General features: G+C 45.7%; 4 protein-coding genes across 29 annotated transcripts in view; 2 read left to right on the top strand and 2 right to left on the bottom strand.

Moving 5' to 3' along the window:
* Nucleotides 1-15,440, bottom strand: part of LOC126984850 (uncharacterized) — a 142,548-nt gene that overhangs the window by 14,581 nt on the left and 112,527 nt on the right. Inside the window, exon 6 of the mRNA XM_050839053.1 lies at nt 10,984-11,014. The gene's annotated coding sequence lies outside the window, so the exon portion shown is untranslated. The remainder of the gene's footprint in view (nt 1-10,983; nt 11,015-15,440) is intronic.
* The window catches only part of LOC126984846 (uncharacterized), a 262,672-nt gene that overhangs the window by 137,938 nt on the left and 109,294 nt on the right, over nt 1-15,440 (top strand). For 3 of the 26 annotated variants that reach the window (XR_007737971.1, XR_007737986.1, XR_007737967.1), the window contains one exon: nt 10,188-10,708. The exons of 16 other annotated variants lie outside the window; for them this stretch is intronic. The gene's annotated coding sequence lies outside the window, so the exon portion shown is untranslated. Of the gene's footprint in view, nt 1-5,552; nt 5,717-9,897; nt 10,005-10,187; nt 10,709-15,440 lie in introns of those variants that run through there. 7 more of the 26 variants (XR_007737977.1, XR_007737972.1, XR_007737968.1 and 4 more) reach the window with 5 other exon arrangements.
* LOC126984354 (putative protein TPRXL) overlaps nt 1-15,440 on the bottom strand; it is a 120,731-nt gene that overhangs the window by 68,657 nt on the left and 36,634 nt on the right. The window contains exon 3 of the mRNA XM_050837966.1: nt 10,706-10,983. The gene's annotated coding sequence lies outside the window, so the exon portion shown is untranslated. The remainder of the gene's footprint in view (nt 1-10,705; nt 10,984-15,440) is intronic.
* LOC126984355 (uncharacterized) overlaps nt 1-15,440 on the top strand; it is a 227,601-nt gene that overhangs the window by 193,203 nt on the left and 18,958 nt on the right. Inside the window, exon 6 of the mRNA XM_050837967.1 lies at nt 7,099-7,180. Coding sequence (XP_050693924.1) covers nt 7,099-7,180 — 82 coding nt within the window. The remainder of the gene's footprint in view (nt 1-7,098; nt 7,181-15,440) is intronic.

The raw sequence follows: 15,440 nt of genomic DNA, 5'->3' as shown, positions 1-15,440 counted from the left end.
TCTTGTTTCTGAGGCTCCTGCTGTTAGTATAGAAGATTCTTAGCCTGCCTTCTGTTACTCCCCTATAATTACTTCTAAGCTGCCTGGTTATATTATGAGCTAGATGTCCTCTTCCATTACTCCTCCCATTGCTCCCATTACTCCTTCCCCTCGCCTATACTAAAAATCCCTCAGGGTTCCAAGTGCTCGCTCAAGGAGTCTGAGAGAGCCTCAACACCCTTGAACGTCAAGTGTATCCTGTCACGGGCGTAGAGGGCGTCGTTGCCAAAAAAGAGGTCCCAATTGTCGACGAACAGCCACCCATTGCGCTCGCAGTGCTCAGCAAGTCTGCTGTTCACTGCTATCGCCCTGGACAGCCATCCATCGCCATGGCAGGACGCCACACACTACTGGCGACCCACCAGCGTCACGTATCCTGCCTAACAATTCTCTAAAACACCTGAGAAGGTCCTCGCTTGGCACACGAGAAACCGTTTCTGCCATAGCTGAGAAAGACAATGGGGTTCGATCCCTCGCTTGCCATACACGCCTCAGTCCTGTCTGATATATGGCCCACCCCTGCCCCTGGGAAACACACCCTCGTCCTGTTCTTATCCTTGGAGCAAAAATACCTGTCAACATAACGAACCTGACTATCACCAACAACAAGAACCCGACGGTCACAGAAACTCACAGGAGAATTCCGGAAGAGGCTAACAAAGCCTGTGTCTCCGGTCTCTGTGTCTCCGTTCGGGTGGTCTCCGTGGTCGAGTTGTCTGGACCCGTGCCCAATATCAATGGCTACCATGTGCTCAAGTTTTTGTCTCTGTGATCTCCATGCCTTATCCAACCTATTTTCAAAGGTTTTAACTGATGGTGCACTCACTACTGCTTCAGGGAGGCCGTTCCAGATATCCACCACTCTATTACAGAATGAATATTTTCTTATATCTAACCTGGCACGTTGTTTATATATCTTCTTACTATGTCCATGTGTAGCTTGATAATTTTGATCCATGAAGAGGCCGCTGCATATGTCACTGTCGTACACTCCATTCATGATCTTGAACAATTCTATCATATCACCTCTTGATCGTCTGTATGACAGGGTTGGGAGGCCTAATTTCTGTAGTTGTTCTGGATATGACAAGTTCTTCAAGGTTGGTACGAATTTGGTGGCTCTTCTTTGAACTGCCTCCACTGCCTCAATGTCCATCTTCTTGCTCGGGGACCAGGCTTGGTTTGCATACTCTAGGTGTGGTCGAACTAAGGCAATAAACAATAACTTGAGTTCTGACTCATCCAGTGTCACAAATGTACGTCGGATCAGTCCGACCAATCCTTTAGCCTTATTGATTTTCCTTGCACGGTGTTCTTTAAACTTCAGCTTGCAATCAGTCCAAACTCCCAGGTCCTCTTCCACTGTGATGTCCCTTAGCTCCTCCCTCATGTTGCATGTGACCTTTTCTTCATTTGATGTTCCTAGCCTCATAGCACTGCACTTTTCAGGGTGGAACTCCAACAACCACTTCCCCGACCAATGTTGCATCCTGTAGAGATCTTCCTGCAGTCTAACACAGTCCTCTCTTTTACCAGTTTGTCTCGATAACTGATGACTGCGTATTTTGAGTAATTATCAAACCCAAAAGTCAGACCCACGTCTGCACCAAATAACTTTTTTCATATTGGTTACTTTATTCAATTAGCGCAAATTCAGTTAGCGCGACCGCGTTCATCCACCTAATTCTCGCGCTAAATGGGGCTCTACTGTATAATACAGAATGTGTCGTCGGCTGTAGGCATATGCAGGCACGGATATGGGGTGGGGAGCCAGATGACCCGGCCCCCAAAAAATATTAGGATAACTAAAATATTTGAAATATCCATGAATTGAGAAAACATAAAATATATCTAAGATACCCTAAAAGCTAGAGAGCTGGGGCGAAGCCGGCCGCCGCTAGATAGCTCTGGACGCTGTCCTCCAAACTTAAAAAATTCCTCCTCTATGGTTCCTTGGGCTTTACTATGCGGAGGTGGACAGGATGCTCAGGCAAGATTTACATTTTTCGGTGTCTGATGTAATTTTTCACTCCTGCAGGGCCAGGGCACAATGGGCAATGTGCTTTTATGGCCCCGCACTCATCTAACAATCTACATACTCGTACAGGGCCGTAGTACGCCGTTCCAAGGGGGGGGAGGGGCTGGGGGTGTTGGACGACACCCCCCCCCATCTGCTAAAATGTCCACTTTCTGAGAGAGTCAAAACGAAAACTGGTACCTTTCTGTTGCATTTCTGGAGAACTCAGGATTTTCTTTATTTATTTTCAGTATTTAAGTTCCGGAATCATATATTGAATATTATAGAGAAAGATTTAAAGGCCTAGGAAAAAATCTTTGTGACCTCATTCCTCACATGCAAGCAGAAAGTGAATTTTAGTGCAGGCCACTATCATCATTCGGCACTTGGAAGAGGAAATAAGGGAAGACTTCCTTGCCTTTGTGCGTGCTCATGACCTCACCGGTAAAGGTTTAGCCTGGCTCCTTTTGTGCACCGTTGAAGACCTCGGATTGAACATGGCCAAGTGCAGGGGACTTGGTTTCGATGGAGCAAGTGCCATGGTGGGAACATTCAAAGGGTGTGCCGCAGTACTCATGAAGAAGTACACCCTGGCCAAGCCAATCCACTGCTTTAGCCACCGACAGAATCTTGTACTGACGAAGGCGTGTGACGTCAAGGAAGTGAAGATCGCTCTTCAAACACTGACCCAGGTGTACAACCTGACCCAGGTGTACAACACTGACCCAGGTGTACAACACTGACCCAGGTGTACAACCTGACCCAGGTGTACAACACTGACCCAGGTGTACAACCTGATCCAGGTGTACAACACTGACCCAGGTGTACAACACTGACCCAGGTGTACAACCTGACCCAGGTGTACAACACTGACCCAGGTGTACAACACTGACCCAGGTGTACAACACTGACCCAGGTGTACAACACTGACCCAGGTGTACAACCTGACCCAGGTGTACAACCTGACCCAGGTGTACAACACTGACCCAGGTGTACAACACTGACCCAGGTGTACAACCTGACCCAGGTGTACAACACTGACCCAGGTGTACAACCTGACCCAGGTGTACAACACTGACCCAGGTGTACAACCTGACCCAGGTGTACAACACTGACCCAGGTGTACAACACTGACCCAGGTGTACAACACTGACCCAGGTGTACAACTTGACCCAGGTGTACAACACTGACCCAGGTGTACAACACTGACCCAGATGTACAACACTGACCCAGGTGTACAACCTGACCCAGGTGTACAACACTGACCCAGGTGTACAACACTGACCCAGATGTACAAATTCGTTCATTCTTTGAGTGTGCGCTCTATCCGCTTCACAGAGGTTGTCAAGCTTACCTCGGCCAAGCGCGAAAAGCTTGTTCCCCTGTGCCCCACCAGGTGGATTGAGAGGCATGACAGAATGATGGTTTTCGTTGAATTTCTGCCTGTCATCGCTGTTTTTCTTGAGGAGGAACTTGACGCCACCGCTGGGCTCCTTCTCATCGCCATACATGTTTCCTGCTTTCTTGTTGGACTGGTTGTAGTGGAGTGTATATTGGCACATACTCTCGAGCCGAGCCAAACTTCAGAGAAAAGATGGCGACCTGGTGTCAGCCGATGCCGTGGCATCGAGACCATTTTTGCCAAGTTCAGAGCAGATGCGGAGAATCATTTTCACGACGTGTTCATGAAAGCGGAAGAGCTTTTGGTCGAGGTGGGGTCATCGCATGACACCATCCCTGTGCCACGACTCTGTGGACGACAAACCCAGTGATCAAATGTTCCGTGCGAGAATGCTGAGGAGTACTACCACCGGGCGGTGTACGTTCCGTTCGTGGACCACGTCTTGGCCTCAGCCAAGTTCGGTGATGACACAGTTCCTGTCGCACTTCAGCTCAAGCAACTCCTCAAAGGCCCTGAAACGGATGTTGCATGCGGTTGTGCTTCAAGTGGCAAAGCTCTACGAGCTCGACATTGAATCCCTGACACTCGTGAAGGTGGAAGCGGAGCGCTGGGGATTATCTGTTCCGGTCTTCCAAACTATCAAAGAACCCCAGGCACACGCCAGCATCAGCATGTTCCCCAATCTCGCCATTCTCTTGAAAACTCTGTTGACGCTTCCAGTCTCCAACGTGGAGGCCGAGAGGTCTTTCTCAGCATTGAAAAGGCTGAAAACCTATCTGAGGAGTACTGTCGGCCAAGAGCGCCTGAACAGGCTTGCCCTCCTCTGTGTCCACCATGATATCCACATTTCAGTCGAGAGAGTGAGAAGCAAATTCGGCGAAAAAAGCCCCCGACTACTCTTTGCTTGGTGAGGCACTTGTTGAATACTTGGGAATTTGTAAATATATTTCTTTAGATCAGCCAATCTTTGCAAATGTGTTACCTCAATCCCATGTAAAAGAAGCCCTATAAGAATTCCTTTTTATCTTCAGCTGCGTCTAATTTCACATATTAGCTCTTTTTTGTAAAGGTCAGGTTTGTAATTTATATATGACCTGTATTATGATCACCCTTGCTGCTTACATAGCGAAATAAACATTTAGTTTTCTTCGAGTGATCGTATGGTGATGATTTCTACCTGTTCAGATCTGCCTTTTTACGGGTCGGATGTGCAATTTGAATTGTTTCATGTTATTGCTTGCCAGCTTAATATTGATTGCACTTCATATATAGATACAAGAAAATTTCATTTGTCACATATACGTTGATTGCTCGGGAGCTGCGGATTTTAAGCAAAGAACCGCCATCACTATCCATTGGTCTTCACTGTTTGAGGCTGTCGCTAACTTATGAAATATTACCAGCGGGCTCCCAAATTGATTTTCTGGATCCGCCCTGCTTTGTTCCTCGTGTCGACTGTTATATCAACTGTTTTGCTTTCCACTGCTTCATTAATCACACTCTTGACTTCCTCCCCAACTTTCTGCTTGACTTCATCAATCCTAGATTTGAACTCACTGTTCACTTGAGACCTGATATCATCTCTAATTTCCTCCTTCAGATTCTTGACATCACTCTTGATCTCCTCTAAGGCCTCAGTGGTTTTAGTTTCCAGGGCATCCATACGTCTTTCTACTTTATCCTGTCTCTTGGATGTGTTGGTTACTTGTTTGAACAATTTACCCGCAACAATATCGCATTTGGTACAATACCAGTGAATCTTACTTACTTGATTGCTGCTCAGGAAATTATACACTGCCTCAGTGACCTCCTCACACTTTATGTGGTGCCACATTTCACATAGTTCACAGCCTAGAGCCTTGTCTTCCTCACCAACCTTAACCTTACAGACTGGGCATGTGTCTGTTTGTTTATCTGCGTCGCTATCGTCTGCCCCTGTCAGCTGATCATCCCCGCCCCCAGCCGCAAGGCTTGTTTTGCCAGATCCAACAGTATCCTTGGTTTTTGTGCCCACCTGCTTACTAGACGGATTATTCTTCGAACGATTCATTCATCTGGCAATATTACTATTGGAGAATTCCTTCACTTTTACAGAGCTCTCACGGGCACGTCCACCCTCGACCACGACCACGGACCCTAGGCCGCCGGTGTGTGGAGGAAAAGACAACAAGGAAAGAACGAGGACAACAACAACACACTCAGCTTCCGCAAAGGTTGGGGCCGCCTCATCTGCAGGGCTGGACAGCAGCATGAGTGGCCAGGACAAGCAGGAGCAGACTGCTGCAGGGGGCAGGAGGGTCAGTGGTCACCAGATGAAGCAACTTGCTGCTGGCAACTCCATCAACAAAGGAGAGAGGAAGTTTGTGTGTCTGGAGTGTGGAAAAGAATTCACCACAAGGGGAGGCCTCAGATATCACACCTTTACACACACTGGTGTGAAGAACTATGAATGTAAGGAATGTGGGAAACTATTCATCCAGAAGAGTACCCTTGATAGACACACCCTTACACACACTGGTGTGAAGAACTATGAATGTAAGGAATGTGGGAAACTATTCACCCTGAAGGGTCACCTTGATACACACACCCTTACACACACTGGTGTGAAGAACTATGAATGTAAGGAATGTGGGAAACTATTCATCCAGAAGAGTCACCTTGATAGACACACCCTTACACACACTGGTGTGAAGAACTATGAATGTAAGGAATGTGGGGAAAAATTCATCCTGAAGAGTCACCTTGATACACACACCCTTACACACACTGGTGTGAAGAACTATGAATGTAAGGAATGTGGGAAAAAATTCAACCTGAAGAGTACCCTTGATACACACACCCTTACACACACTGGTGTAAAAAGTCATGAGTGTGAAGAGTGCGGGAAGAGGTTCAGTGTGAAGCAGGCACTCAATGAACACGTCTTCAGGCACTATGGCCTTAGAGAGTTCAAGTGTGATGTTTGTGGAAAGCTCTTTAAGACAAAGAGAGACATTGCCAGGCACATGAAGATCCACTTCTGAAGTGTGTCTGCCTACAGTAGTTATAGTGACCAGGGTAGGGAAGGGGATGGGAGGGAGAGGAAGGGAAGAGAGGAAGGCAAGGCTGCAGTAGGGAAGGGAAGAAAAGGCAAGGAAGGGAATCGAAGGAAAAGGGAAGGGAAGGCAGAGCAAGGAAGGAAAAGGGAAGGGAAGGCAGAGCAAGGAAGGAAAAGGGAAGGGAAGGAGAGGGAGGGTAATGTGGTGTGGCTGGGTATGGTGTGGTGTTATGCGGATGGGTATGGTATAGTGTGGTGTGTGGTGCAGATGGGTATGGTATGGTGTGGTGTGGTGTGTGGTGCAGCTGGGTATGGTATGGTGTGGCTGGGTATGGTGTGGTGTGTGTGCAGCTGGGTATGGTATGGTGTGGCTGGGTATGGTGTGTGGTGCAGCTGGGTACGGTGTGGTGTGGTGTGGCTGGGTATGGTGTGTGATGTGGCTGGGTGTGGTGTGGCTGGATGTGGTGTGGCTGGGTATGGTGTGGTGTGGTGTGTGGTGTGGTTGGGTATGGTGTGGTGTGTGGTGTGGCTGGGTATGGTGTGGTGTGGTGTGGCAGGATTTGACTCGGCGACTTTTTACCTCGCTGTTGGTGGTGTTTGCAGAAGGACAAGCAGGACCCGGACGGTGACATCATTATGAGGCTTGAGTACGGTCTCCTGAACTCCTCGTCCCTGGAGCTGATTGGTGAGTTGGCGACCCATTTTTCTTTGTTCGCATGTCTCTCTGTCTCTATCTCTGGTTGTGGCTTTTAATTGATGGGTCTGTCTATGTCTGTCTCTCATTTTCTCTGTCACTCTGGTTGTTTTATTTGCTTCTCATTTTCTCTCTGTCTGTCTGTCTGGGTCTCTCTATGTCTTTGTCTGTCTCTGTTTTTCTCTCATGTTTTATTCGCTTCTCATTTTCTCTCTGTCTGTATGTCTGGGTCTCTATGTCTTTGTCTCTCTGTTTTTCTCTCTGTCTGTCTGTCTGGGTCTCTCTATGTCTTTGTCTGTCTCTGTTTTTCTCTGTCTCTGGATTTCTGTAGCTTATTGTAATGTTTTTTTCTGCTTCTCATATTTTCTGTGTCTGTCTGTGTCTCTGTGTCTGTCTATGTCTTTGTCTGTCTCTGTTTGTCTCTGTCTCTCTCTGGATTTCTGTAGCTTTTAGTGCTAATGGTTGTTTTATCTACTTCTCATTTTCTCTGTGTCTGTCTCTTTGGTAGTATTGCTTTCCTTCTCTTTCTCTACTTATCCCTGTTTCATTTTCCTCCGTTCTCATTTTTTGTTCTCTTTCTGTTCTTATGTCTTATTTTTTCACCGTTTTCCTTTCATTCTTTTCCTTTTTCATTTCTCTCTTCCTCTCCTTGTCTTAGTTTTCCCTTTTCATTTCTTCTTCTTCCTTCTGCTGTCTCATTTTCTCTGTGTGTCTGGCTCTCTGGATTTCTGTAGCTTTTATTTATTTATTTATTTTTACAACAAAGGAGGCGGCTCAAGGGCAACAAAAAGTGCATAGAAAAAAAAGGCCCGCTACTCACCGCTGCCATAATAGACGAAAGTAAAGAGTGGCCAAGAGAGAGGTCAATTTGTGGTGGAGAGGTGTCTTGATAATGGCTGTTTTATGTCTACTTCTCATTTGGTCTCTGTCTCTGGGTTTCTGTAGCTTGTAGTGATAGTTCTCTCTCTCTCTCTCTCTCTCTCTCTCTCTCTCTCTCTCTCTCTCTCTCTCTCTCTCTCTCTCTCTCTCTCTCAACCTGTACGCTCTCAACAGCGCGGAGACGGTGGTGAGCATAGCCAAGGGGTGCGAGGAGGAGGTGTGCAAAGTGGACATGCAGACCGAGGTGGCGTTCCTGGATGGGTGAGTCCGAGGGGGATGGGAGGAGAATGTGCGTTAAGATGCGATTGGTTCAGCTGCGTCAAAGTTCTCAAGCTCTGTTCAAGTCCTCAAACTTCACTTGTAATCTTGTCTTAACCTCACTTTCCAGCAATAACAGTTCGCTCTGAGGGGGATGGGATGCGAATGTGTGATCAGTTAAGCTGCGTCAAAGTTCTCAAGCTCTGTTCAAGTCCTCAAACTTCACTTGTAATCATGTCTTAACCTCACTTTCCAGCAATAACAGTTTGCTCTGAGGGGGATGGAATGCTAATGTGTGATCAGTTAAGCTGCGTCAAAGTTCTCAAGCTCTGTTCAAGTCCTCAAACTTCACTTGTAACTCTTGTCTTAACCTCACTTTCCAGCAATAACAGTTCGCTCTGAGGGGGATGGGATGCGAATGTGTGTTAAGATGCGATTAGTTAAGCCGCGTCAAAGTTTTCAAGTTCTTTTCAAGTCCTCAAACTTCACTTGTAATCTTATCTTAACCTCACTTTCCAACAATAACAGTTCGGTCATCATAGGCAAGATCAACCGGCTTGAGGTGACAGCAAACAACAAGGGGGAACACGTGTACCTCCCCAGCCTAATGGTGAGCCTGGCGCCGCCCCTCGTGGTCTTCCAGCCTCCTCACCAGTGCATCTTCCACTCCTCCGAGTTTGTGTATAACTTGACCAACCCTCTGAAGAGCAGTGCTGAGGTGAGTGAGGGAAGGGAAGGGAGAGGAAAGGAAGGGAAGGCTGAGAAAGGGAGGGGAAGAGAAGGGAAGGGAAGGTCAAGGAAGGGAAGGGAAGGGAAGGAAAGGTCAAGGAAGGGAAGGGAAGAGATAGGAAAGGAAAGGGAAGGAAAGGTCAAGGAAGGAAAGGGAATGGAAAGGGGAAAGGATAGGGAAGGGAGAGGAATCAGAATCAGAAACTTTATTTCCATTTTATACAATGGTTATTCTTTACAGGCTTAAAACTATTGATCATAGTATATAGAGTGGTTCCCCCCCCCCCAGGCGGGGACTCCGAGGCAGGGTGAATGTGCGCCATTTTGAAATTTGGGAAAAGATGTCTACATAGTTTGTCTATTTTTGATCTGTTGTCTGTCTGGAAAGCTGGATTTTCTTATAGCCTTCTCAAACTAATGCTTCCTCTACATAGTTTGTCTATTTTTGATCTGTTGTCTGTCTGGAAAGCTGGATTTTCTTATAGCCTTCTCAAACTAATGCTTCCTCTACATAGTTTGTCTATTTTTGATCTGTTGCTCTGTCTGGAAAGCTGGATTTTCTTATAGCCTTCTCAAACTAATGCTTCCTCTACATAGTTTGTCTATTTTTGATCTGTTGCTCTGTCTGGAAAGCTGGATTTTCTTATAGCCTTCTCAAACTAATGCTTCCTCTACATAGTTTGTCTATTTTTGATCTGTTGCTCTGTCTGGAAAGCTGGATTACCTCACATCATTAGAATGCAATTGATACCTTTTCTTGGCCTTTGGAAAGAGTTGATGTGAGGGGAAGTGTTGAGGATGCCCGCCTACAGTCCTTGCTGAGCACTTTCTGTGTCTTTCAGAGCGTGTGAAGCAGTTTGCCAACCTGGTCCTGGCCCTCATGATGCTGTTCACCAGGTACAATCACTGGATGGTGGGCGACAAGTTTGAGAGACTCGCCCCCTCACTGGTAATTATGCCCCGTTGTCATTTTTCCTTCTCTCTGTTCAGGGGCAGGACCTAGTGTTTTTTATGCCTTTTTTGTTTTATTGCCCTTGAACCCTAAAAGATAAAACTACATGACCTCCCCTAACTTAACCTCACCTAGCCTTACCTAATGTCTCCTAACTTAACCTATCCTCCCTTACCCTAGCCAAGAAGTCACCCGCCGCAGCCGCCGAAGGGAAGGACGGAGGAACAGCCGCCAACTCCATCGCTGGCGGCTCCACGTCTACTCTCGTCTCCTCCTCCTCCTCCTCCTCCTCTCACCACATGCAGGGTCGAAAATGTATGTTTAGTGTGGTGGTGTTTGATTGGGGTATGTGGGTTGGTGTTTATAATTTCATTTGTGTGTGTGTGTGTGTGTGTGTGTGTGTGTGTGTGTGTGTGCTACCCTTCCCTCCCTCCCTCACCCCAATGTTTGTCTCTCTAGGTGTTTGTAGGCGATAAGATGACCTTTCAACACACCTTCTTTCTTTCCTTTATTCTTTCCCTCTTTACAACGTTATTGTAAGTATACGTAACCTTAAACTAATGAAATACAAGTTACGTGAACCCTACCCTCGAGATATGTTATTTTGATCTCTGTACGTATAGGCAAGATTACGTCTCTTAAACTAACGATATATAAGTTATGTCAACCTTAACCTGCGAGATGTTTGTATAAGTAACCTCAATTCACTGGTATGTTTGTATAAGTAACCTCAATTCACTGGTATGTTTGTATAAGTAACCTCAATTCACTGGTATGTTTGTATAAGTAACCTCAATTCACTGGTATGTTTGTATAAGTAACCTCAATTCACTGGTATGTTTGTATAAGTAACCTCAATTCATTTCATATGTTGTATGTTACAGTGATCTCTGTATGTATGGGGAAGATTACATCCTTTAAACTAGCAAAATATAAGTTACGCCAACCTTACCTTTGAGATATTTGTATAAGTAACCTCAATTCACTGGTATGTTTGTTTAAGTAACCTCAATTCATTTCATATGTTGTATGTTACAGTGATCTCTGTATGTATAGGGAAGATTATATCCTTTAAACTAGCAAAATATAAGTTACGCCAACCTTACCTTTGAGATATTTGTATAAGTAACCTCAATTCACTGGTATGTTTGTATAAGTAACCTCAATTCATTTCATATGTCGTATGTTACTGTGATCTCCAGGGACGTGCACAGGAATTTTAGAGGGCAGTTGCTCAAACCTGAAAAAAGGGCAAACCCCCCCCCCCCCCCACACACACACACAAACTGCAACAACAACAACAACAAAACACCCTAACAGGCTTTGCACTTTATGCACACTGTCTTTATTAGAATATTACAAATAAGCAAAAACAAAAATTCAGCACTTGAGCTCACTATTTCTAGGTAAATTGAAAAAAATAAACTTGCTTACTTCCATATACATATTTACATAAGGGATATGCTGACAGTGCAAACGTTCAAAAGAGGAGGCGTCTATTGGGAGTCATGTCAACAAAAATCTTCAGGACCTCGTGTTTGTTTATTTCTATGTCCTTCTCTATGGCCAGGAGGAGGAGGTCAGACAGCCGCTCTTGACCACACTGATTTCTGAGCCTGGTTTTAACTAGCTTAAGCTTCGAGAAGGACCTTTCCACTGTTGCTGTGGAGACTGGCAGAGTGGCATAGATTTTGGTCAGCTTGAATAGGGTGGGGAAAATGATGTCTGCGTTGTTTTCCTTGAACACTTCCAGCATGGCTGTCACTGTCTTCTGACACTTGTAAGCTGCATGAAAGACCCTGAGTTCAGTTTGCAGATTGGCCTCTTCACCCTGAAGCCCATAGAAGGCACAAAGTGTGCGTGCTGTGTCTTCGCCTTGGCTGCCACTGACATCCACCCACTTTTCTGGATCAGTGAGTCTCTGCAATGACATCACTATTTCTCGAGTCTTCCCTTCTCCATAGAATCGTTTTTCAAGTTCTTGTCTCAGTCTGTCCAAAAACGTGTAGTACAGTCTTCCCCTGTAGTACTCCTCCAAGGTCTGAGCTTCATCATCTAATGTAGCAGATTTAGAGGTGAAGTGAGGCTCACTTCACCCGGTCAACTGTATAATATGGGATTCATAGTTATCACAGCCTTCTAGGGATCCTTAACTCACTAGTTGTTATAGCAGCACATGTTATCGAAGGTTATTAACTATACAAAATACGGTGAATATGGGGGAGTTTTACCTGCGAGGGGACGTGTGAAGGCGTCGCGACGGTCGCGGGGGAAGTGACTGTGACGCCGCGAGGGACGCTTCAAGTACGTTTTGGCGGGAATGAATTAACTAGCTAGATAGCTAATATTGTAAGTTTTCAAATGTGAGAAAATAGTTAAAATAATTTTAGATTGATGAATACTTATATTTAAATAGGTAATTTCAGTGTAATAATGTTTTGTTGGAAGTGGAAATATCATTGGTTACTTTTGCAACAGCACTAGGGGAGGGAGGGTAAAAATAGAAAACGGGGACTATAATAACGTCCCTGGAGGAAATAATATTAGGAAAAAATACACACATTCGTAACACTATTTTTCAGAAGGGCAACATCAGCCGAGAAGGGCAAAACGGCAGTTGCTCAGACAACCTGGGCAACCTACCTGTGCACGTCCCTGGTGATCTCTATGTATAGCGAAGATTAAATCCTTTAAACTAGCAAAATATAAGGTACACCAACCTTACCTTTGAGATGTTTTTATGAGTAACCTCAATTAACTCGTATGTCGTATGTTACTTTGACCTGTACGTATAGAGAAGATTATGTCATTTAAACTAGCAAAATATAAGTTACGCCAACCTTACCTACGAGATGTTTGTATAAGTAACCTCATTTCATATGTTACCTTGATCTGTATGTATAGGGAAGATTACGTCATTTAAACTGATGGAATATAATTTGTCAACCTTACCTATGAGATGATTGTATAAGTAACTTCAATTCACACTTTGATCTCTGTACGTCGAGGCAAGGTTACGTCAGCCCAGCACTCACTGTTTGCTTATTTCTCGTCTTTACGTAGACGTAACATTACGATCCTTGTATTGCTGTAGGATTTGTGTTGTGGAGAGGAAGTATTGCTGTAGGACTTGTGTTGTGGAGAGGAAGTATTGCTATAGGACTTGTGTTGTGGAGAGGAAGTATTGCTGTAGGACTTGTGTTGTGGAGAGGAAGTATTGCTGTAGGCCTTGTGTTGTGGAGAGGAAGTATTGCTGTAGGACTTGTGTTGTGGAGAGGAAGTATTGCTATAGGACTTGTGTTGTGGAGAGGAAGTATTGCTGTAGGACTTGTGTTGTGGAGAGGAAGTATTGCTATAGGACTTGTGTTGTGGAGAGGAAGTATTGCTGTAGGACTTGTGTTGTGGACAGACAAACAACATAATATAATCTTATAACGGAAGTAAGAGTATTATAAAAATTGCAACAGTTTGTCAGAAAGGCCTATTTTTAACCCCTTGACCGTGGATTTCCTACAAGAAGACATCACCAAGCTGTAGGAGTGGAATAAATAGTGGCTGCTACAATGCAATGATGAAAAATGTAAAGTTCTGCACCTTGGGAGGGGATATCCAGCACACCAATACCACATGGGAAACACTCCACTATCCACCACAGAGGCAGAGAAAGACCTGGGAGTGTATGTTACCAGGTTACCAGTGAAGGGATATCCAGCACACCAATACCACATGGGAAACACGCCAATATCCGCCACAGAGGCAGAGAAAGACCTGAGAGTGTATGTTACCAGGCTACCAGTGAAAGGATATCCAGCACACCAATACAACATGGGAAACACTCCACTATCCACCACAGAGGCAGAGAAAGTCCTGGGAGTGTATGTTACCAGGCTACCAGTGAAGGGATATCCAGCACACCAATACCACATGGGAACACTCCACTATCCACCACAGAGGCAGAGAAAGACCTGGGAGTGTATGTTACCAGGCTACCAGTGAAGGGATATCCAGCACACCAATACCACATGCGAAACACTCCACTATCCACCACAGAGGCAGAGAAAGGCCTGGGAGTGTATGTTACCAGGCTATCAGTGAAGGGATATCCAGCACACCAATACCACATGCGAAACATTCCACTATCCACCACAGAGGCAGAGAAAGACCTGGGAGTTTATGTTACCAGGCTCCCAGTGAAGGGATATCCAGCACACCAATACCAAATGGGAAACACTCCACTATCCATCACAGAGGCAGAGAAAGACCTAGGAGTGTATATTACCAGGCTACCAGTGAAGGGATATCCAGCACACCAATACCACATGGGAAACACTCCACTATCCACCACAGAGGCAGAGAAAGACCTGGGAGTTTATGTTACCAGGCTACCAGTGAAGGGATATCCAGCACACCAATACCACATGGGAAACACTCCACTATCCACCACAGAGGCAGAGAAAGACCTGGGATTGTATGTTACCAGGCTACCAGTGAAGGGATATCCAGCACACCAGTACCACATGGGAAACACTCCACTATCCACCACAGGCAGAGAAAGGCCTGGGAGTGTATGTTACCAGGCTACCAGTGAAGGGATATCCAGCACACCAATACCACATGGGAAACACTCCACTATCCACCACAGAGGCAGAGAAAGGCCTGGGAGTGTATGTTACCAGGCTACCAGTGAAAGGATATCCAGCACACCAATACCACATGGGAAACACTCCACTATCCACCACAGAGGCAGAGAAAGGCCTGGGAGTATAATTATGTTACCAGGCTACCAGTGAGGGCAAAATACGTGCCAATTGCAGCGGACGAGTTAAGAAATATATATACAAATAGCATTTTGAAGAGTTAGATTTTTTTTTTTTTTTTTTTTTTTTTTACATGTGGCCTACAGCGCCGGTAGGCTAATCCATATGAGCCTGATGGTCGGCCCTAGCCCGTCATGGCGAAGGCAATTGTTTATGGTGGCGCCATTATTATTATTGGCTCATGCTGCCCCCCGGAGCTCATTCTTGAATCCACTTGTGCTGCAGAGCTTCTTCTAGAGTCCGGGTTGATAGGTGGTCTTCAGGACAGCATGTGGGTAGTCTTAGGCCACTCGGCGGTGATTGAAAAATCCAAGGTGGTTAGCGGCGGATTCGAACCCACATCATGAACAACGCACCGAATTCGAGGCCGGCACGCTAACCACTCAGCCACTGCCTCCCCTGAATGCATGCCTACATTTTTTTTTATGGTAAAGGAAACTGCTGAGGGCAGTAAATGAAGCAGGAGTCACATCACGGCAGCCACTATAAATAAAATTCGCCTGTTCCGCTAATGGGCTGGGGCCGTCCAAGAGGGCCTACTGGTGCTACAGGCAGACAGGGGTAGACAGGAAGCTGATGAGAAAATAGAATTCCCAAACCAATTCTGGTGTGTGTC

The sequence above is a fragment of the Eriocheir sinensis genome, chromosome 57 (assembly GCF_024679095.1).
Source record: "Eriocheir sinensis breed Jianghai 21 chromosome 57, ASM2467909v1, whole genome shotgun sequence".
NCBI lineage: Eukaryota > Metazoa > Arthropoda > Malacostraca > Decapoda > Varunidae > Eriocheir > Eriocheir sinensis.
The sequence above is the reverse complement of the archived record's forward strand: the minus strand, read 5'-3'. Positions and strand labels throughout refer to the sequence as shown.